Here is a 24,588-nt window from a genome sequence, read left to right as displayed (position 1 = left end):
GTTTGAAGTGTAACCAATGATAGGTTTGAAGTGTAACAAACGATAGGTTTGAAGTGTAACCAATGATAGGTTTGAAGTGTAACCAATGATAGGTTTGAAGTGTAACCAACGATAGGTTTGAAGTGTAACCAACGATAGGTTTGAAGTGTAACCAACGATAGGTTTGAAGTGTAACCAACGATAGGTTTGAAGTGTAACCAACGATAGGTTTGAAGTGTAACCAACGATAGGTTTGAAGTGTAACCAACGATAGGTTTGAAGTGTAACCAATGATAGGTTTGAAGTGTAACCAACGATAGGTTTGAAGTGTAACCAACGATAGGTTTGAAGTGTAACCAACGATAGGTTTGAAGTGTAACCAATGATAGGTTTGAAGTGTAACCAATGATAGGTTTGAAGTGTAACCAACGATAGGTTTGAAGTGTAACCAACGATAGGTTTGAAGTGTAACCAACGATAGGTTTGAAGTGTAACCAACGATAGGTTTGAAGTGTAACCAACGATAGGTTTGAAGTGTAACCAACGATAGGTTTGAAGTGTAACCAACGATAGGTTTGAAGTGTAACCAATGATAGGTTTGAAGTGTAACAAACGATAGGTTTGAAGTGTAACCAACGATAGGTTTGAAGTGTAACCAATGATAGGTTTGAAGTGTAACCAACGATAGGTTTGAAGTGTAACCAACGATAGGTTTGAAGTGTAACCAACGATAGGTTTGAAGTGTAACCAACGATAGGTTTGAAGTGTAACCAACGATAGGTTTGAAGTGTAACCAACGATAGGTTTGAAGTGTAACCAACGATAGGTTTGAAGTGTAACCAACGATAGGTTTGAAGTGTAACCAACGATAGGTTTGAAGTGTAACCAACGATAGGTTTGAAGTGTAACCAACGATAGGTTTGAAGTGTAACCAACGATAGGTTTGAAGTGTAACCAACGATAGGTTTGAAGTGTAACCAACGATAGGTTTGAAGTGTAACCAACGATAGGTTTGAAGTGTAACCAACGATAGGTTTGAAGTGTAACCAACGATAGGTTTGAAGTGTAACCAACGATAGGTTTGAAGTGTAACCAACGATAGGTTTGAAGTGTAACCAACGATAGGTTTGAAGTGTAACCAATGATAGGTTTGAAGTGTAACCAATATGTTTGCCATCAGAAGAAAATTCCTTGTTCCTTTAATTGCCTGTGTTTGTGGAATTTGGATTTTGTAATTTCCAAAGGGCAAGTCTGTGTAACAAGATTTAAAACTTCTTTGTTTTGAGTAAATATTATAATAAATTATTCTGTTTTCTCAATTTTAATACTTGTATTTTCAAAACCTTACTCCAAGGAAACAAATCATGTATGTTATGTATGATGTTGTGTGTTCCTTTTCTCTACCCTTGTTGGTGTAGTTCTCCACAATCTAAAACAGTATGTGTAAGGTATTCATAGTGATCAGGAATCCTTTGGCAATAAAAAGTGATTTTAGACAGTCATTGGGGCAGTTCTGAAAACATGCAAATATGGCAGCAAACATCAGTTGCAGTATGTATATACAAGTTTAATCATCTTTTTGTAAATCAAGCCCATGAGAAATATTTGTATACAATCTCAATAAATTCTATTAAGGCTAATTTCATTCTAAGCTTTTACAATGTTAACATTGATTTGACACAAAAGTAACATATGACAGCTGTATGTTAAAAAGGAAGAACTCTTTGCTAGTGTAGTAATGGTTTATATTGTTGTACTCAGAGCCTACGAGGACTGGTTCATTATGGAGACAAGAACCGCACATGGCACCAACTGATACCACACATTCACAAGCTTTCTTGTCTACGGAAGATCTCGTTTGGTATTGTGCCAGCTTCAGTATTACACATGTGCAGTGAGAAGATGCCCTACTTGGAGGTGTTTATTGCTGAAAGCATCACAGACATGACCAGTGAACAGATGTGGTATGATAAATAAATGGCCAAACTTGTCTTGATACTTTTTAATATGTATTGTGCCCTAGCATGAAAAGGTGTTGCCCTCAACTGTCATTTTAATCATAATTAAACTTTTAATGGCCTATAACCATGATAGATTTCAGACTCCCTTGACTGGGCATAATCAATTATTACCTTTCCAATGGCAGTCATCCACAGATAGGATCATATAAAGACCTTCATACTTACAGATATATATATATATCAGCATGGCCAATCACTAAAGATCATATCACATTCCATACTGAAATACAATTCCTCTATTTCAATACACATTATACCAAGCATCTATCATTGTCCTTGACACTCTGATTCCATTTAGTAAAGATAAAAGGAGAGGTCATTCATAATTTCATTAATTACTTTTTATTCCCTTAGATAGAATTTATGTATGTCTGTGGGTTTGTTCTAGGTCGGTGCCTACCAAACTTGACGTGGGTAAGTTCTCAGCTTTGACCCAGCTCCGAGAATTAAGACTGCGAGGCGTGGCAGGCCTCCTGCTTCCTTCTTTTTCCTTCAGTGGTGGATTGGCTCAGCTTGGCACTATGAAGAATCTCACAACATTGGTAAGTGCATAAAAAAACTCTCCAATTGGTTTTGCTTCATTTCTGATAAAACACACTGCATACTTCTAACCACCCCTGATCCTATGTCTATCACTCTGTCCTTCAATAATTCTTGTTATGACCTAATATATGGATCATTTTATTGCTTTCATCCGTCATCATCTGTAAACTTGCCCATTAAACACTGCTCCTGCTTAACAAAAGAGAAAGTTAATTAATATTTAGTATTGATATGGTACTCTCCCTAAATGCTTGATAGGATATCATTCTTGGTCTGAAAAATCAGTTGGGGTGTGCAATGAAAGTTTCTGAAGTCAGATGACCGTTTAGACTCATGGGCCTTTTGTTTTAATTCTTTTTCCTGTTGTTTTGATGATGCAATTTGGAGGTTCAAGCATTCAGGGATGTATTAGCTGGTTATGTGACGACATTAACTTTGTTTGTTTCAGTCACTGACATCACTGAAGGAGGTGGATGACAATGAGTTTGGATTCCTGACTGAACTTACCAAGCTAGAAGTTCTAGAACTTGGTCATTGCTCCACTTGGTCATCAGAGGTTTGTCAACTTATGTCCTTTTACTTTTCCTTTAGTTAGAATAAATAAATTTCAGCAAACTAAATCAGATGAGCAATACAGGCCCTTTTGGCCTCTTGTTGTTGAACCCATTTGAATTGCGTGAAATTAAGATTGTGACAATAATATAAGATTTCTAATTATTGAAATTGACATTACACAAAGTCATGACATGAAAACCTACTAGAAAGGCAGGACTCTTCCAACAGGTAAAGTCAGTGACCTGTTTGCAATATTGAAAAAATCTGTCAAATACAATATGGTTATCTTTTGAAACACTTGCATGTTAATTGACTAGTAAGAAATAGCTGGTTTCTTTCTGTTCTTCATCATGTTGGATATCACAAGGTGCCTAAAATAAACACATCTGTGTGTGTATTGGCAGATGATAGCATTGAATTATAGTGGTGCAGAGTGTGGGTTTAGAATTATCACTACAGGTTAATATAAAATCATCCTATTGGTGTTTACAAAGTGTATGTCCAATTCTTTCAATTATTTATATGATGTAATAAATAGGGATAATCTAGACACAATAATCTTATCAAAATGTGTAGTGGAGCACCATTGCTGTTTGACAATACACATGCATTGTGCTCTATATACTGACCACTTGTAATAAAGATATGAGTCCTTACGGTGTGTTGGGAGGTGAAAGCACAGTGTGACAAAGAAATCACACTAAATCAATGCTAATTAAGAGACATATATATGTATAATGCCAATATTTTTATCAATAGTTGGGCATTCTATTGCAGACTTACTTCCATCTTGGTCAGCTGAACCAGCTCAAGTGTCTGCGGCTGGAGAGTGGAGGAGAGATCCCAGATATTGGTCTTGGGGATTCCCTCATCAACATGAAACAGTAAGCTTTAGAATACTTTTTAGCTTGACATTTTTTACACAGTTGCTAAAGTGTGAGCATCAGGGGCTGCAAGTTGAAACTCATGAAAATGCTTCCATATTGCTCCTAAATGATTTTTGTTTGACTTTTCATGTAATGCAGGGACCCTTCCTATGTTTTTATTTCACGCCCAAAACTAAGGCTGAATACTGCATGATTAGTTCAAACACTTTCACACTTTTTCGCTAGTCAGAGTAAATTCTATCATTTTAGTTTTGAAAGGCCAATTTTATTCAAATAGCCCTCTCATCTGCCAGACCATCTGTCTTAAATTGGTTCTAATTATCATTATTTCTTGAGAAAAACTGGAATCTAAGTTCATGCTCCCTGGTCCGTAGTTTGGCCATTTTGTAACATGATTGCACAATAATGGTTCTCCTGTGCAATATTTAGGTATTTCAAACTTCTTCAGTTTCACCAGATGCATTGAGCTCCAACTTTCCTGTCAAAAAATAGGTAACACTTGTTACAGTTACCTTCTCCTCACCAAAACTCCCATCTGCATCATGGAAAATAGCTTCTTAGTAAGATTTCATTCAATGTAGAAAAAATAACCCTTCTCCCTGCTGAAAGTTTTTGTAGTTAAATGACCATTAAGGCCCATGGGCCTCTTATTTAAAATTAATCTTGTTCTTTGGTAATTGCAGAAAATGTCTAGATTTTGGTCTGAAGCATGCTTGGGTGAAGGAAAATCAATTTTGTATAAACGGTAGATCTCGGCCCTGTGCGGCCAGATAAGCGAGGCCTAATATGGAAAACTTTCAACTTCTTTAAAAGATATCTTGTTCTTATGCCAATTGTATGAACCAGTAAATAATTGATAGGTTGTCAGAAGCCAGTTATAATAGCTGATCATCAATGTTGAAATCTTAACCAATCCCTTTTAACACAAGAAAATATTCAACAGGAATATAATAGCTCACTACTTCAAACCTTCAGTGGCCTATAACAGTGCATTACACTGCAAAATGTGCAGATATCAGAGTCACACTTGACTAGGCATGATGAGTCATTACCTCTCCAATCACACTTATCCCCCATAATGACCATATGAAGATCTCATCACGACTATGTCTTGAACCTTCATATACACATATATATCAGAGTGACCAATCAGTGAAGATCTTGTGACCAATCACTGAAGATCATGTGAGCAATCACTGAAGATCTTGTGAGCAATCACTGAAGATCATGTGACCAATCACTGAAGATCTTGTGACCAATCACTGAAGATCATGTGACCAATCACTGAAGATCATGTGACCAATCACTGAAGATCATGTGCAAATCCATACTGATATATCACTTCCTTTATTCCTTTATACCAATACACATCATACACAGTGTGTATGAGGGTCCTCAACACTTTAAAGCTTGGAAGGTACAGGATGGATCTGTTTCAGATTTCATATGTAGGTTTGTCTCTGTCCTTAGTTGAGCCAATTCAATTTCAGCCTCACAAAAAAAAATGTCTGAAATTTTATAAATAGGTTGCCTTTTGTCTCTTGTTGTGCCCTCCTGATTTTAGGACTGCCAGATAAAATATTTTTTATTGACAGTTGAATACTCTTATTGCTTTTTCTTGAGAGGGATTCTCAAATTTTGTATGTTTAACAGTAAATAAAAGGGGAAAAGATCCAAATTTTAAAGAACAAATGAATGTCAAATGTTGTTTGTATCATTTGTGTGTAGTATTCAGCCAAAGGTACAGGCAAGAAATAATCCCAAAACATGGGTAGGGTCAACGTGCTGTATGAAAAGGCAAATAAAAATCATTAAGGAGTGATACGGAAACTCTAACTTACCGACTTAGTTTTCAGGCACTTCAAACACAGCCATTGATGCCTAATGATGAGCTGGGGGCTGTTAATGGTGGTTGATACCAGCAGACAGCATAGGATTCAACTACAGGGGATTGAACAGTTATCTCTTGCTATTTGTATCAAGCTTGAGTTTTCACTTTTAATATCTTCCTAGGTTACAATTTCAATGTGCTGTCATTTTTAGAGTTAATATTAATAACTGATATCTAGCTGAAGTTCATACTCACCAGTGTTATCTAACTAGAAATTACACTCACTTGTGATATCTTACAAGGGATCAAATTGACTTCAATTTCAAAAATCTTCTTCTCAGGACCCAGATATGGTGTATTCAAATGCTCTTCATGAATGGAAGCATCTTAAGGTGCTTTAATTACCAAAATGAGTCGCAAAATTCTTCCTGGGGAGGAATATATTCTTTAGACTTTACTATAATTTCATAGAAAATTGTATTTTTGAGCATAACAATGGTTTAAATAACTTAATCAGAATTATTAGTATAGGATGACAATTTTGATGGTATGCATGTATTGACACTGTCTATATTCATTGTCACAATTTCCATTTCATGACACTTGATAATTATCCTTAAACTTTATATTCAATATTGCTTATCTCGGGTGACTGTCAAGGTCACTAGGCCTCTTGTTGTAATGAACACTCACCCAGTCACAAAGAAACCTAAAATCCCACAAAACAAGTAGACTTGACAGCGTCACATAATCAACACATTACACATGGGCAGAGGAACGTAACGTGCATGTATTCAATACATTTATACATCTGTTTCTTTGCTGCAGACTGGAGAAGCTGGAGCTTATAATGTTCGTAGTTGTCGAGACTCTGCATCTATCCCTTAGCCAGTTACAGAAACTTCATCACCTGGTCATCTGGCCCGACACATCCAGTCAGGTTTGTGTCTTTTGTTTAACAATAACTCTGGCTGATTGTCTGCAACATTTGCCAGGATCCTTTTGTTACGTGTAGGAATGTTTCAGACATATGCTGTTTTGTTGTGTTTATCAAAATTCTAAGTAAATTGTTAAACTGATATTGTTGTATTATTTTGTGTAATTTTATCCTTATTTTTGTTTCTGAAAGGAAACAGTCAACAGTGTATACAAAGTAGTCACTATGGAAAGACTTGTAATAGGTTGAAACTTAACATTGCAGGATTTAGATGAAGTTTGGTGTATGGATAAATTGTTAATGGGACACCACCACAACTTCAATCGGATCAATAATTCATAACTGTCTGGCTAGTTTTAGGGTCGTGCAACAATTAAATTTCCTTCACTGAGTGATTTTTTTGCATATCTCTGAGAGAAAAACATCTCTATGTATGCTAAGCTTTTTTTCGATGTTTGATGCATTAAATTGTTTATGTGATTGTTTTGTTGTAGCCAGCAGCATTGGTAAATTCTCATGTACTGGCAGTTGTTTCAAGACTGGCGAAACTCCGAACACTGGAATGGGGAATCATGGAAGATAAACCAGTGACATATGATCGCAATGACAATGCAGACTGTTCACAAATGTCACAAACAGAATGGATTCCTTTCCTTTCTGCAGGCTTACCAGCAGATGGAGCAGAAATCCCAGACGATGCTGTGCAATATATGAGTGTTCATCAGTTTACAGAGAAACTTGCCATTATTCATCCAACAACAGAAATTAAAGTGTTGAGTACAGAGTTGTTAAATACCCAACAGTTACCGAGGAATGAGGATAGCTAGCATTAGTTATATCAAGCAGAGGAGTGAGGATCTCAATACAATGCAGTCTGTTCAGAGAAAGTGCCACTGTTAGAGATATATTTAGGAAAAACTAATCATTTTCACAAAATCAGTCTAACAAGTCCAATGCATACATCTGTAGGAAATTGTCAAGAGAGACAAGTCAATGTATTAAAGTATTAAACTTTTTAGAAAACCAAATATTCAGTGACATAAATCCTGTTTTGAAAGTCCATTTTGTGTCATGATTTAAAATAGCATTTATTTTAAGAAATAACCTTTTAAAATAGTAAAATATTCCGTCATAGTTGAATGGTAATATCAAGGGAACCATGAGTATTGTAAAATGTGGAATAAGGAATGACTAAATATTTTGAAAGAGTTTTGTAGTGTGTATATGTGATTATGGTTGATTTGTTACATACACAATGGCATATGATTGGAGATATTTTGATGATAAAACATTTTATTTGTGTTATGAATAAAAAGACATGTGATTAGACGAACATTTGAAGAATTGAGTTGATAGTCTGTAGTCATGTTCTGTTTTCATGTGCTTTGAACAAAGGACAATAATTTTGAATTTTTAAGCACACGTCTGTCCAGTATGTAAGCTTGTATTTCACATTTTATAGAAGCATGCAAAGTAGCACTTGTTAATTTGCTATTGAGGGAAAGACTTGATGTTTATGAAGATATTTTTAACTTCAACATCAAACTCGTGATCAAATAGTGCTTTGTCCTTGTTTATCTGAATGTGTAAAGATTTATTTAATAAGTTTATTTTTGTTTGTAAGCTGGACTAGTTTTCGCAAACATTAAAAATCACTTATTTGTAAAAGAATTCTTTTTAGTCTTTATGATATGTACTAAAATGATTTTATCAGATGGTGGGCTCCCTACGATGCTTCATTTTGTGGTCTGTTTCTTCATTCCTTTAACAGTTCTTGGTATCGCTTTTTCTTGAGAATCAAAACCAAATTGTTCATTTATGTAAATTGAAATGCCAGTCAAAACCATGGAATTTTTCATGTCAATTTTTCAAAGATTAAACTCTGTCTTGATTTTTTTGTTGTTGTTTTTGTTGCAAATAGGTTTTCATTTTAATTTGGAGAATTGCAAATATGTAGCTAAATTTTATAAAGAAACATATAAAACTTAAAATATGACTGAAAGGTGAGCCATCATACTGATAAGAACAATATATAGTGATATCAAAGATACAAGTGTTAATGTTAAAAAAAAAATGGTGACATCATAGATAAGTAAAAAGGTAGAGCCCTGATGGCAGAAAATAAATCTTAGTATTCCATTAGCAATGAACCATGTATTAATGAACAGTTTATGTATGGTAATAGCACTACCAACCAAATATACTGAGGAGACGGAGGTCTGAGATGGTAATAAATTGAGGTTATTATAATAGGTTGTTGTTGTTGTCTCATTTACTATTTGAATCTACTTAACTCTATGATATCTTTAAAATGATTTATCCATTAAAACCCTCCTAACTCTTTTTCCGATCATTTCTAATGATGGTTGGCCTTGCAATACAAAGAATTCCCAACACAATGAAATCCACTCCTTCTCTTACCTACAAGTTATTACCTATTGTGTATGGAGTGTTAGTAGAATACTTAAGTATTCACCAAGAATTCCTCCACGGAGATACCTACCAACCAGCACCTACAGCTATAAATCTCTAAAAGTCAGCTATGAAATTTCTGATGAAACCTTATCACCCTCTGTTAGTAGCTAAATTTCTGTTAAAACCTTACCATAACTCTCTGTTAGTAATGAAATTTCTGTTGAGCCCATACTTTAACCCTCTGTTAGTAATTAGATTTCTGTTCAAACTTTACCATAACCCTCTGTTAGTAATAAAATTTCTGTTAAAACTATACTATAACCCTTTGTTGATAATAAAATTTCCGTTAAAACCATACTTTATCCCTCTGTTAGTAATTAAATTTCTGTTAAAACTATACTATAACCCTTTGTTAATAATAAAATTTCCATTAAAACCATACTTTAACCCTCTGTTAGTAGATTTTTGTTAAAATCTTGCTATAACCCTCTGTTAGTAATGAAATTTCTGTTTAAACTTTACCATAACCCTTTGTTAGTAAGGAAATTTCTGTTAAAATCTTGCTATAACCCTCTGTTAGTTATGAAATTTCTGGTAAACCCATACTATAGCCCTCTGATAGTAATTAAATTTCTGTTAAAGTCTTGCTTTAACTTTCTATAGTAATGAATTTTTAGCTCACATGGACTTAAGGACCAATGAGCTTATGCCATGAAGCGGTGTCCGTTGTCAATTTTTAATGAAATATTGCTACTGGTCATGAATGATGTAACAAATTTTGACCAAATTTCAGTAGATGCATCCCTGAAGAAAAAAACCAAGTATTGGTTCTTGGCCCAAGGGGCAGGGCCAAAAAGAGTGAAATTTTGCAAGATAATGCCCAACGTAATCTTAAGCTAAGGAAACAATCATGTACTTTGGTCCCTGCGGCAGAAGATTTTGGGCTTAATAGGGGTAAATCTTTAAAATCATCCTGTAGGAATGAGTGGATATTTGGCCTGAAACATTCTTTGGTGAAGGGAAGTCCGTCTAAATGTAAGGAATTGGAACCCCTTGGGCTGGAGGGGTGAAATTCAGGAATAAGAGCAAATTCCTTAAAATCCTATTTCAGCATTAGGACTGATTTTCTATATTGCTAAGAGTGTCCATCAGTGAATGGGAACAAAGCATATGTAAGGATTGGTTCTTAAAGGGGCAAATACAGGTAATTTTGCAAGTTCTTTAAAATCCTACTCCTCCTATAGGAATGAATAGATATTGCCCAAATTTGATTTGAAGCATTCTTGGGTGAATGGGAATCGGTTCTGTAGGAACAATAAGTGTTCATTGCCTGGCGAGGGAAGGGCAGGGCCCAGTACAGGGAAATAGAGCAAATTCTTTAAAATTCTATTACTCCTGTAGGAATGATTGGATTTTGTTTTGAAGTATTCTTCTTTGAAGGGGAATCAGTTCTGTGTACACAGTGCATCCCATCCCTCTAGAGAGGGTTGGGTGGGACAATGGGGGGTAAAGTGAATTCTTAAAAATTCTTTTTCCACACAAGGATAATAATAATATATAATTCTAACCTTACTGTAACTCTCTGATAGTTAGTAATGAAATTTCTGATGAAACCTAACTATAACTGTGACAAATTTTCTGTTAAAACTTTTCTATAACTCTCTGATAGTGATCAAATTTCAAAAACTTTGTGTAGGTCTTGAAAGGAGGGCTGCTAATTTTTGCCTTTCTGCAGCCAAACAGTGTTATTTTTTTTTTGTAGAAAGATTCCATAAGGTCAGCTCCATATAGTATGCTTCTTAACAAATCATATTTTGGGGGTTACCATGAAAACAAAAGTCAGCGTAATTTTATCATGTTTTTGTTGATTGTTGAATATGTATTTAGTTATTGAATATTTTATGTTTGTTTTTAAGATCTCAAATTCTAAGCATGAAGCAAAACAACTTAGCAATGATTTGATTATCAAGGTATCCATATGCATTATATGTGTGTGTTTAATGTCTGTTGGCAGAGTATAACCTCAAAAGAATGTCATTTTCACAGCTTACAGTTATCACAGAGCTTCCACATGGAAGGGCTCAGAGCAGATGAAGGAGGTTCTACATTGTAGATTGTATACATCATGTAAAGAGTATTTTGTTCACGTTTTTAAACCCAAACTATGATAATACATATATAAGTAATAAATTGTACAATTCTTTTATCAGGTTGTGTTTTTGTTTGTGGAATCTCTTATATCTTCAATGCACATTCTCACTGAAATCCTCACCAGGATTGAGACCATAGTGTAGAATATCGTCTTTGATCCAGGCCCAAGCCATCCTCTCTGTTGTGAAATATTTCCCTGGATTGCCACAGTTATTTAGTACAACCACACCTCCTGACCCCTGAACTCTCACTGCCATGAAAGACAAGGCTGTCTCTGAAGCAGTCTGTGGATCCATTCCTGGCAGAACATACATCTTGTCATTATACAGTGATCAGTAATTTGTATCAGAAATACAGCAAATAAACTCCTGAATTTCATTTCAAAACATAACTGAGTAATTTATTAGCTCAGCTGGCCCGAATGTCCAAGTGAGCTTATGCCATGGTGCTGCATTCCATTTGAATGACTTCTTCTCAATACGCAGGAGTCCCAATGTAATGATGTTAGGTTTCTTGGGCAGAGCCTTGACCTACACTTGATGCCACAAGGATCAAATTTCTTGAAATAAGCTTTACCCATATTCAAAGACACATAGGTCAGATTTGTTTAAACATTTGAATTATTTCTTCTGATTAACCAAAATAACTAGATACATGAAATTTGACTGATAGTTTGATAGGACAACATCTGGCGAAGTTTGCAAAAAGAAATGACCTTGACCTATACTCGAAGTCACATGGGTCAAATTTGTTAAGTATTTACCGGTAAATGAATTTTCGAATTAACCAAAAGGCCATCAGATATGACATTGGACTGATAGAATGACTCTAGTTTGTTGACTTTTATATATATTGCATATTGCAACTATTCATGAACAACTAAAGGGATTTTAATCAAACCATGGTCCATGGGGAAAGAGGAGCCAATTTTGTATAAATGGTGGGTCTTGGCCCTGGGGTTGGAAGGGTGGGGCTCAATAGGGAAATTCTATCAAATTCTTTAAATTCTATTTTGTTCTTTAGGAATTGCAGGATATTGTCCAAATTTGGTCTGAAACATGCTTAGGTGAAGAAAAAAATCAGTTTTGCATAAAGTGTGGATCTGGTTCTCCAGGGCCTGATTGGTTGGGTCCAATAGGCAAAAATCTATCAATTCTCTAAAATCTATCTTGTATTTTAGGAATTGCAGGATAATGCTTATGTAACACAGGTCATTATTTATTTCAATGCCTCTGCTTGGAATCGAACCCGGGACCCCTGGCTTACTAGTCTCACACTCAACCATTTGAGCTAAAGAGAAGTTCTCTCTAGCCGAGTGGTATATTGCGGCTAGTATTATACCAGGGTTACATACTCTCCCTCCAGGAAATAACTCGTCCTCATGGGGCATGGCTAAGTACTATTCCCAGGTCCCTACATAGACGCCAATGTAACAGAGGTCATTATTTTACCAGGGTTACACTTAGATGAAGGAAAATCAGTTTCGTACAAAGCATGGGTCTGGTTCCCCCAAACAGGTGTTTTAAATACTTTTCAGTTTCAGCAAACTAAAAGGGTCTTATGCCTAACGTCTCCTTTTGGAGCCTCATCCCTAAGTCCCTAGAGATTAAATCAACTTTCTGAGTTTAAGAAATAATTGCCTCCCTCTACTGATGTTTCAGACAAAATTTGAATGAAATTCCTTCAGCCATTAAGAAAGAGTGGCATCCTGACCCTTCAGGTCAGATGACCTAAAAATGAAAGAATAAGACATACATCCTATTGCTTACAATGGAGGGTTACTTCTCAGTGTCATGTGACTTCAAAATTGTGTCCTATGTCCTTAAAGTTTCATGGAGCAAAATTTTCATTTATTGTTTTATATCAAACATTAATATCTACAGTGATGACATATCATCATGGTAATTTAATGCTCCTTTCCAGCACAGCAATTGAGTTACAGCTGTAAACTCACCTCTCTCCATTAGATGGTTGATATGGCTGGCCAGACACACTTTAGCTATAGACTCGCCATGGCCAGTGGTAGACACTCCTCCCGTCATATTGTCAGCATACCCACCAGCACCTGTAACAAATTCCTTTAGTATTGATGGAAGTGGAAAAGGAGAATCAAGAATAAAAAAAATCTACAGAACGATAATGTGTAAAAAAAAAAAAAAAAAATCAACTGTTCAGCTATAACAGACTTCAATTGACATAAAATGATATTTTGTAATTTGGAAATTTCGACAGTAATTAATTATAATGAATCCTCAACATCAACGTTTAAGTATACATACATGTACCTGCAAAGCAAAAGAAAAATGAGAAATTGTATGCCATGCAATATCTGTTTATATTGTTATTCTTATCTCAGCAATTTAGCACATCTATCCAGAAATAGGAAATCTTTTTCATTTAACAATTTTCCTCGTTACTGGTTCATTTGAAGATACACAGACATAGTTATGGTAATGCCAGAATGGCAGGAATAGACACTGCCTTGCAGTTTATATCGTAGATTATATTTATGTGGGGCTCATATTGTTTCACGGAACCATAATACACATCGATTTAAAATTCCGTCCATCTTCCCGTCTCTCCGCCGTTATTGTTTTTCGCCCTTTCAATTGAATTCATCCTTTTTCCTATCCTTCAATCTTTAATATTTCTTTGTCATAGAATGGAGGTATGTTTCTTCGCCCTGTGGCATGCTTTTTTCTCCCTGTTTTAGCAGGATTCCCTACAACTTTTCAGTATAAATTCAAAATTGTGTTCCTCACTAATCTATGTAGATTTCTGCCCTTTTATTGATGTTCAGCTCCATATCCTTTTTAAACTAAACGAAACTTAGTTACAGTTTCAGCCTTTTTTCACAGCCTTTAGAACTAACTAGTTACTGCTAATCCTAGCTTTCTGATTGGTGGTTGGTTGGTTGGGTTGGTTGACAGATCAGTCTCCGCGACTGAATAATAGACAGTTGTGATAATTTTGTAAAAGATAATTTTGAAGTCTAGTCTGTCAAATTCCTTTAAAAAAATATGACTTAACACTATCCCTAAACCCCTCGATCAGCGTTATCATGTCTGCTCTTTTTCGAAAAGCCATCGACAGATCTTTAGCGTACGAGTGTCGACAGCCCTCTCATGACGCCATCTTTGAAAGTCCCGTCAGCCAGACTATGGTTAGTACTTTGGTTAAATCGCATTCTGATCTCCCAGAGTTAATGCCCTTCAATTCACTCTGTCAGATTGTTTGATTGGTGCAGGTGCAGTAATAATTAATTTTTTTTGTTTTTATAACCCATTTATCTGCAGCTGCATACATCTGTTCACTATTCCGACTTTGATACCACTAACTAACTTTATACACACCAATGATGACACTGGTCCACTCTTTGGGATGTTTGACTGTGATGCTAACAAAGAAATAACGTTATACACATCAATGATCGGACTGTCTCCAACCCTACCAGGACGTTTGGCTGTGACGCTAACAAAGAGATAACGTTATACACACCAATGATGGGTCTGTCTCCAACCCTACCAGGACGTTTGGCTGTGATGCTAACAAAGAAATAACTTTATACACACCAATGATGGGTCTGTCTCCAACCCTACCAGGACGTTTGGCTGTGATGCTAACAAAGAAATAACTTTATACACACCAATGATGGGTCTGTCTCCAACCCTACCAGGACGTTTGGCTGTGATGCTAACAAAGAAATAACTTTATACACACCAATGATGGGACTGTCTCCAACCCTACCAGGAACCAGGAAGTTTGGCTGTGATGCTAACAAAGAAATAACGTTATACACACCAATGATGGGACTGTCACCAACCCTACCAGGACGTTTGGCTGTGATGCTAACAAAGAAATAACTTTATACACACCAATGATGGGACTGTCTCCAACCCTACCAGGAACCAGGAAGTTTGGCTGTGATGCTAACAAAGAAATAACGTTATACACACCAATGATGGGACTGTCACCAACCCTACCAGGACGTTTAGATGTGATGCTAACAAAGACATAACTTTATACACACCAATGATGGGTCTGTCTCCAACCCTACCAGGACGTTTGGCTGTGATGCTAACAAAGACATAACTTTATACACACCAATGATGGGACTGTCACCAACCCTACCAGGACGTTTAGATGTGATGCTAACAAAGACATAACTTTATACACACCAATGATGGGACTGTCTCCAACCCTAACAGGACGTTTGGCTGTGATGCTAACAAAGACATAACTTTATACACACCAATGATGGGTCTGTCTCCAACCCTACCAGGACGTTTGGCTGTGATGCTAACAAAGACATAACTTTATACACACCAATGATGGGACTGTCACCAACCCTACCAGGACGTTTAGATGTGATGCTAACAAAGACATAACTTTATACACACCAATGATGGGACTGTCTCCAACCCTACCAGGACGTTTGGCTGTGATGCTAACAAAGACATAACTTTATACACACCAATGATGGGACTGTCACCAACCCTACCAGGACGTTTGGCTGTGATGCTAACAAAGACATAACTTTATACACACCAATGATGGGACTGTCTCCAACCCTACCAGGACGTTTGGCTGTGATGCCACCAGTAGATGTTCCAAAAGCAATGTTTCCTTGTGTGTCTAGTGCCACAACTCCAACAGTGTCATGACCCTGGTTGACATGGTCAGTCTTCCTGTAATAGATATTGCACAATCAACAGTTCAGGTATACCTCCAGTACAACCTGTCGTCTCCTGTCTCTATACATATACCAAGGTTGCTTAAGGCAAAGGCCTGTCCAGTCGAAAATGCATAATTGCAGGATTATGAAAGAGCACGTGTTCAATAATTTCATTCAACTGCACGAGCTTGTAACGTGACACGGGCTTGAAGCAATTGAATCGATCACACTGGCCTGCACCTTATCTAGTCTATATATCGTCTGCTCTATACTTGAATGCTTGATATTTACCTTATTTGGTATGTACCTTGTCTGGTTCGTACCTTGCCTAGTCTATATATATCCAGGTCTATACCCTCTTTGCTCTGTTCCTTGCCCGCTTTATACTCGTTTGTTCTATAACTAGCAAGGCCTTTACCTTGTTTTGCCTGTACCTTCTCTTGGCTTTACCTTTTAAGATGTGTACCTTGCCGGGTCTGTATCCTGTTTTTCTATACATTGTCTGGACTATACCTTTCCTGATCTGTCCCTTGCCTGGTTAAAGCCTTGTTTGATCTATACCTTGCTAGATCTATACCCTGTTTCGTCTTTACCTTGCATGTTTAAAACCTTTCCTGATATGCACCTTGACTGGTCTACACCTTGTTTGGTATAACTTTGCCATGTCTATACCTTTCCTGCTTTATACTTTGCCTTGTCTATACCTTTTGTGGTTTATACCTTGCTTAGTTCATATATTGCCTTGTTTTAACCTTGTTTGGTGTATACCTGTCCTGATCTGTACCTGCCTGGTCTTGTTTGGTGTATACCTGTCCTGATCTGTACCTTGCCTGGTCTTGTTTGGTGTATACCTGTCCTGATCTGTACCTTGCCTGGTCTTGTTTGGTGTATACCTTACCAGATCTATGGCATCATTGGTTTATATCTTTCTTGTTCTATACCTTGCCTAGTCCAAGATACCTTGTCCGCTCTATATCTCGCCTAGTCTATAATTTACTGGTGGATACCTTTGACTAAAAAGTGTCGTGACTGTTGTACGGAACTTCATCAATTCTTCCCATTCTTTCCGAGCTGTTTTTGTCACCAGCTGGTCTGTTGGCAAAACTACAGCACCAACTTCCTGTGCAAACCTATTGGCTCCTTTTCCTACAATTAGGGTGTGGTCAGTCTAAAGGATATAAAAGTAAGTATTTCCTTGGTCAACAGGGATCATTAATGCATATTAGAGGAAGTTCCTTTTATCTGTACATTAACAGTATGTGTTAAACCCAATTAATTGGTATTGGTTTACTCTTTTTCAGCTGAAAAATAACCTTTCCTTCGATTGAAAAAAGTTTTACTTTCTCAAATTCTAGAATAAATAAAAAAATATTTTATAATGCATATAATTGTTTTCCTCAGTTCATGCATTCAGTACTTGCTGAAGTAGATTGATAAAAAAAAAACTCAATACTGGGGCAAAGTTTTATCTGCTTTTAATGGCCTTACGATCTTCAGTTATTGCCAAATTAAGTAAAAATTATTAATCTGATATGATGTAAAGAAGAATTACACCCTCCTTGTCATTTAGGGGAAACGACAGTTCTCATTAACATGTAGTTATCACTCCCTTTGATCCCGAGATGGTTGTGTTATATCGGGCCACGGTCAAGTTTAACACTTTAGACCTTGGGATGAGGTCTGATTTCAAATTTCTTCAAATTCCTTTGGCCATACATTGTATATAAATATTAGCTGATAGTAATTTCTCATTTCATGTATTGGTGACAACAATGCCTAATACTGCCATTGTGGGTATTGCCATCAATTTCATGAGTCTTAGACTAGAATTGCATGGGTATGTTTAAAATGGTTTCTTGTTGGGCTTAGTGGAGGCAGGTACTAGACTCTAGGAAGAGATAACAGACTGTCTGGAGACTATGCTTCCCTTAGGTGGATTCTTGGTGATCGTTCACAATCAAGTTCAGACACGTGTGATTGAGGTTAATGGATTTTGAACAGTTCGTTGTTATAAAACAAGGAAGAGTGTTGTGAATGTAGTTGACATTCTGACATTTCTAAGTTAAATAGGACAACAGAACCAACACAATGTCATAACGGTTTATGCCACTTTTCAGTATTTGTCAACTTACCCAAAATGTGGCATGCAACAGTGCATATCGGTATCCAGTGTAACCTATAGCTATGCTAAGCTGGCTACTTTACAGCCGTGTTTCATTTTGTTATTGACCATGGATTACACATTTACACGTGTTCGTATTTATCTCACCTCTTCCAAAGGATCGGTGAGCTTATGCCATGGCGACGTTTGTCGCCCGTCGCCCGTCCACGTTTTCTTAATAATCGTTACGAACGACTGAACAGATTTTTACCAAGTTTGGGCAGAAGCATCCATTGCAGAAAGGGAACCAAGTTTGTATAAATATGGCATGAGGGCCCAAATTCGAAAAAATTACAATAAATGGGTGTTGACCAAATTAAGTTTAAAGCATTATTGGACGAAGTGGAATCAATCTTGACTTAATGTAATCTCTTAAAAATCGTTCTTCCTTGCAAGGATATTGTCCAACTTGTCACGTGGTCCCCCATTTGGGGAAATAGAGCAAATTCCATAAAAGTCTACTCCTCTTGGAGGAATGAATGGATATTTCCCACATTTAGTCTGAAGCATTGCTGGGTAAAGGGGAATCAATTGTGTATAAAATGTGCGTCTCGGCCCCAAAGGGCTTGAGGGGCGAGTCTCAATATCGCAGATAGAACACATTCTTCAAAATCCTACTCCTCCTGTATAAGTGATTGGATTTTCTCATATTTGATCGGCAGCATAATTGGGTGATAAGGAATCACTTTGTATGAATCTTAGGTCTCGGTCACCTTGGGCGGGAGGGGTGGGGCCCATTTGGGGAAAACGTTATTGATAATCCTTCTTCCGTACAGTGATAATGTCAAAGTCTGGTCTGATTCAATTTTCACGACTAGTGAAACTGATTTCTGATTGACCACAAGGCAGAAACCCAATTAGGAAATTATTACAGAAATCATTTGTCATATTTAAAAATTGTTAAATGGCTGAATAGTCAAATTGTTTATTCTGAATTATCACAAGATTATTGCTAGAAAATGTTTACAGGAGGTATTGGTGTGTCTCTTGTACATGTTTTACAAATAAATATCTCCTCTTGTATTTTCTAACAAAGTTTTAGAAATTTTATTCGACATTTTTTATTAATCATTGACCTTGATTTTGTTTCTCCTATTTTTGTCATGTCTGGAAAACTCAGTTTTTTACTAATCCCATTGAAATTTATATCACAGTGAGCTTATTTCCTTTTCATTGAGTGTTATTTTGATTGAAGTTAAGCTTTGTAGAGTTATTGCCCTTAATCATTTAATAGTTGTATTTTGAACTTGTTCTCATATAAAGTTGGTAAGTTTCGTTATGCTTACATGTAAGAACTATTAAATATTGATATGAATTTTGATAAATAATAGCGATTTCCTTTAGAAGGAGGAGGGCATATGTCATGTTTCCTAGCAGTACAATCTTTATCTATATCTCTATAAACTCCGAGGAGATGTATGGACAGTGAATAAACATCTTAACCAAGCTACAAATGTACATAAGTAAATCTGCTCACTGACTTTTTCCATGACTGCTCTGGCCAGAGATATAGGATTCTTGATGTTCTGGACACATGCCACGGCTCCAGACTTTAGGTTACTCCCATTCATGATCACTGCATCCATCTCTACCTCTCCGTCAGCATTTAAAACTGACCCAACCCCTGTGGAAAGCAATTTTAAAATGTAAAAAAACAGAATCCAGATGTGTTTTTCTCTTAGAAACGTGTCATTATACAAGGTCAAAGATTTGACATCCATGATACCTGCATCAAAGACTGGGTCATCTTCCATACTCATGATGGCTACTTCTACTGCATCCACAGCTGACCTTCCAATCCGCAGGACATCATACCCAGCCTTGGCAGCTACTTGTACCCCCCGCACACTGCCATCAGCCAGAGAATCTGGAATAGCCCAGGCACCCCCATGTACTATAATTATTGGCTCTAATGACATGCTGGTGCTGGTTCCTTTTTCACTATGTCTGGGATGTTTTGTCTGTAAATAGAAATTTGGAGTACTTTATTTCATGTAAATAAATTATCAGACGTTCTTTTCTTGCCCATCATGCATAGCATATATAAAATGTAAAGATTTGTAAACAGTGATATGACAGAGCCAGAATTTTCAGCCATACACATAGATCACAAGTATGGACATACTGTGAACATACCTAATTTAGAGCAATTAAATTTTAGCACATCGACACCTTTTGGTAATTTAGTTTAGGTGTCTGCGACCCTGAGATGTTGATGTCTACATGGACATGTTAATAGCAATATGGTTGCTTGTTTCCCTTGGAAGGGAGATCAGACTGCTGTTTGTATGGAGCGTATGCTTCACTTTGGTCATCCTTTGCAATGGTGGAAATGTGTATTCGTAATAATTGCTATATAGATCAGTGACAATTTTCATGTATTTTGTGTGTTTATCGTATGTATGGACGTATATCAAATGTGAAGATATGCAGACAGTAATATGATATAGAAAGGATTTTAGGTGTTTGTGTGTATTTATCGTATGTATGGACGTATATAAAATGTAAAGATATGCTGACAGTAATATGATATAGAAAGGATTTTAGGTGTTTGTGTGTATTTATCGTATGTATGGACGTATATAAAATGTAAAGATATGCAGACAGTAATATGATATAGAAAGGATTTTAGGTGTTTGTGTGTATTTATCGTATGCATGGGCGTATATAAAATGTAAAGATATGCAGACAGTAATATGATATAGAAAGGATTTTAGGTGTTTGTGTGTTTATCATGTATGGAATATAAAATGTTAAGATATGCAGACAGTAATATTATACAGAAAGGATTTTAGGTGTTTGTGTGTTTATCGTATGTATGGACGTATATAAAATGTTAAGATATGCAGACAGTAATATGATATAGAAAGGATTTTAGGTGTTTGTGTGTTTATCGTATGTATGGACGTATATAAAATGTTAAGATATGCAGACAGTGATATTATACAGAAAGTATTTTAAGTGTTTTTGTTGATAAATTGTATGTATGCATGGATGTACAAGAAATGTAGGGAAAACGATAGGATAGAGTCTGAATCTTCAAATAGGTCACATGTTACTTACCTCCTTTTGGTCGATCTGCTACATGTATCTTCAATAGCTGAAGAACATCAGCTGATTAAATAGCAAGTAATGATTTGGTCATTTATACACAAGGGATACTTCTATAGGTGTAAAGGTAACTGATAACACCTGGTCAGGTCTAGTCAGTACTCAGGTGTACATATATATAAAGATAAGTCAAGTGTACCTGTTGTCTGTATAAAAAATGCACACATTTGAAAGTTATCTATGAACGATTGATAATAAATTGATTCTGATTGCTAATCATCTTTCTTTATCATTTGAATATATAGAGCTTTGATTCTTAACATACATCTATAACGTTGCAAAACTTATTGATAGTTAACAGTGTGTTGACTAAACAAGAGGCTCGTGGGCCTTAATGGCTATCTGACTATCAAGAGGAGAAAAATGCCTAAACTACTCAATTACACTACAGCTTAAAACATGTTTATAAAAACATTTTCTACAAACATGAAATCCTTTTCCTCATACATGCAACTACAAAATTTTGTGACTCTGGACCTATTGCTTGTTGAGTAAGAAATTGTATGATCTCAACTCATTTGACCTAGTGACCTTGAAAGTGAATCGAGATAATTTATTTCAACAAAATCGAGAAGTCGTTTTAAGACTGCAACATGTTTGACCCCCTGTGGTCATGAAATAGATTAAGGTAATTCAATTTAACAGATTTGGAAATGCTTCATCCCAGCACGCAACAAGCCCAACATTAGCACCATGAATATTTTGGTTATTGAGAAGTCATTTAAAGATTTCGACACATTTGAAAATTGTGACCTTGTAAGTGGATCAATATCAATCACGTGAACAAACCTGGTAGCTCTTTAACCCTGCATGCTAAATATCAGACGTTTAACTACATTTATTGATACTTGTAACCTTGGAAGCAGGTAAAAGTCTTCAACTTTAACAACTTTAGTAACACTTAATCCAATGCTACCAGCCCAATGTCGGCACCCTGGACATTTTTGGTTATTAAAAAGAAGTCGTTTAACACATTCCACCCCTGCGATCTTAAAAGTGTGTCAAGGTCATTCACCTTAACAAACTTGGTAGCACTTCATCCCATCATGTCACAGGACACATATGAGAAACCTGAGATTTTTGTTTATTTTAATGAAAAGTTCACGCGCGGCGGACGGTGACGGACGAAACACGATGGTTATAGATTATTCTGGCCCTTCGATTCAATAACCGTGAAGAAAATTAATTTATATGTAATGATGTGGAATTCAAACATTAGAACATATTATGTAAAAAAGGCAATGCCTTTCAAAAAGTGTAACATTTGGTAACGTGTGCATGGGCATAAACGGACCACTCAATAACCAAGTACTATTTTCTGTTAGAGCTACCTCCCTTATACAAATAGTGCTGTGATGCGACCGGTTTCAAACTTTTATCTTATTACGCGGTAATACAACTACATTCAGTAATACAAGAACATATTTTTACGTGATTTAAAGAAAAATGTTTGACTAGTGTATACTTTGCAAGATGCATTCTGATATGGACTTAAATCCGGAGGAACAATTTAAAACGTACTTTCCTCAGTCTCGTGAGAATGAAACAAGATGTACAGTTCTACATATTGATTTGATACCTAATGATTTAATGAAGTTGAAATCTAAGACATATTTTACTGTGGTTTCTCCATTTGCTTCGAAATTATTTCTCGGATCATCAAATAATGAAGGTAGCACATATGAGAAGGGAGGTAATTAGGTAAAATCTTTTATTTTCAGCCCACGCGGCCCAACAGGCTAAATCATCGCCCGCCACGCCCGTCCGTCCGCTCAACAGATCATTTGTCATGGAATTTAGCTGGTGGGTTGCTGGATAACAGCTCGAAAAAAAATTGTGAAAATAAATAACATTTACCCTAATTTAGTAAAAACGAGTCGACTTTGTTTAAAGTTTTAAGCAATTTCTTATGAGTAAGCAGGAGTGTAGTATTTGACTGACAGGTTCATAGGATCAGGGATGTATTATACGTCCCTGATAGGATGAAGCCTGAAAAAGTTTGCGTAATAAAATGACGTTGACCCTTATTCCTGGTCGCAGGGGTCAAATTTGTTAAACCATTAAACGACTTCTTTATAAGCACGATTTTGGCTGTTATTCTCTGGGTAGAAGCCCGACACAGTTTGAAAAATGAAATGACCTGAGAGCATATTCTAGGTCATAGTGGTCAAACATCTTCTGCCAAAAAAAGTCCGAGAATCAGGATAAAAAAACCTTTACCTATAATCCAGGTCAAAACTGTCAATGTTCAGAAACTGTTTGTAGAGGAAACTGGTTAAAATTGATTGGATGTGCCCACTTCAAATACGTTTTGATCTATTTGTTACCTATTCTAGTTATTATGTACAATGCGAATCGGGAAAGGTGGCAGGTATGCAAATATCAACATGAAACTTCATAAATAGGTGTTATGTTATCTGATCTATGATGCTGCTAACCACATTTATTGTCTTTAAATAAATTTTCTGAAGAGTCTTTACAACTAATTGCAGACTTTCTTATAGAAGCTAAGGGGAGATGTCAATGATCCCTTAATGCTGTGCGTTCTGCCATACTGGCCCACCTCGGAGAATCCTCTGCAAACATGCGCAATGCTTGTGATTGACGAAAATCTCAGTCCGAATATTTTCATGACCACTGTCAATTTTGGTAATTTTTCAGTACAATACCTGAGTGTCTTTTAGAGAGAGAATGCATGTGTGGCATTGTTTTGAAAGATGGCGGCATTGTTTATAGCATACGACTGCGACTTGGGGTTACTAATAAAACGTTGGAATGTTTCCACCAATCAGAAACGTAGGATTGATAGTAACAGCTACTTCAAATGGCCATGAAAATCGGCTGAAACCGTAACTGTTTAACCTAAAAACGTGTTGGACCTCCTCCACTAGTAAACATCTCACCATAAACAAGTGGCTTCTGTGCCTTGACGGCCATCTGACTAAAGACCTATACATGTAAGAGGCAAAATAGGCCTGAATTGCTCAACTAGTCCTATTCCGCATACATGCTGCTACACAAATACAATGACTCTGGACATATTGCTTACTGAAAAAGAAATTTTCTATCTAAACTCATTTGACCCATGTCAAACGGCCAAAGGTCATTTAAACACATTTGGTAACCATTCATTCCAGCATGCTACAGACCCATTATCAGCATCCTGGCACTTTTGGTTATTGATAAGAAGTCGTTTAAATTTCTCAACACAATTGACCCCTGTGGCCTTGAAAGTGGGTCAAGGTCATTCATATTAACAAACATTGTAGCTCTTTATCCCTGCATACTACAAACCCAATACAAGTGCCCTGGGCCTTTTGGT

The 24,588-nt window shown here is 36.4% G+C and overlaps 2 protein-coding genes across 2 annotated transcripts in view; one reads left to right on the top strand and one right to left on the bottom strand.

Moving 5' to 3' along the window:
• Nucleotides 1-10,239, top strand: part of LOC132556682 (uncharacterized) — a 40,901-nt gene extending 30,662 nt beyond the window's left edge. Inside the window, exons 11-16 of the mRNA XM_060221116.1 lie at nt 1,741-1,943; nt 2,389-2,542; nt 2,992-3,099; nt 3,876-3,982; nt 6,645-6,756; nt 7,248-10,239. Coding sequence (XP_060077099.1) covers nt 1,741-1,943; nt 2,389-2,542; nt 2,992-3,099; nt 3,876-3,982; nt 6,645-6,756; nt 7,248-7,580 — 1,017 coding nt within the window. The 3' untranslated portion in view covers nt 7,581-10,239. The remainder of the gene's footprint in view (nt 1-1,740; nt 1,944-2,388; nt 2,543-2,991; nt 3,100-3,875; nt 3,983-6,644; nt 6,757-7,247) is intronic.
• A 1,172-nt stretch (nt 10,240-11,411) lies between these two features.
• On the bottom strand, nt 11,412-20,074 carry LOC132556693 (isoaspartyl peptidase/L-asparaginase-like). The gene is made up of 6 exons (XM_060221128.1): nt 19,882-20,074; nt 19,637-19,779; nt 16,992-17,162; nt 15,868-16,003; nt 13,274-13,384; nt 11,412-11,617 (listed from the first exon to the last, which is right to left on the bottom strand). Exons 1-6 carry the CDS (start codon nt 20,072-20,074, stop codon nt 11,412-11,414), a joined length of 960 nt encoding a protein of 319 aa, XP_060077111.1.
• Nucleotides 20,075-24,588: the final 4,514 nt, after the last annotated feature.

Source organism: Ylistrum balloti, unplaced genomic scaffold (assembly GCF_031769215.1).
Source record: "Ylistrum balloti isolate Yb309-2 unplaced genomic scaffold, AGI_CSIRO_Ybal_v1 Utg370584, whole genome shotgun sequence".
In the NCBI taxonomy this organism is placed as follows: domain Eukaryota; kingdom Metazoa; phylum Mollusca; class Bivalvia; order Pectinida; family Pectinidae; genus Ylistrum; species Ylistrum balloti.
Note: the sequence above shows the minus strand (reverse complement) of the source record. Positions and strands in the feature narration are given on the sequence as shown.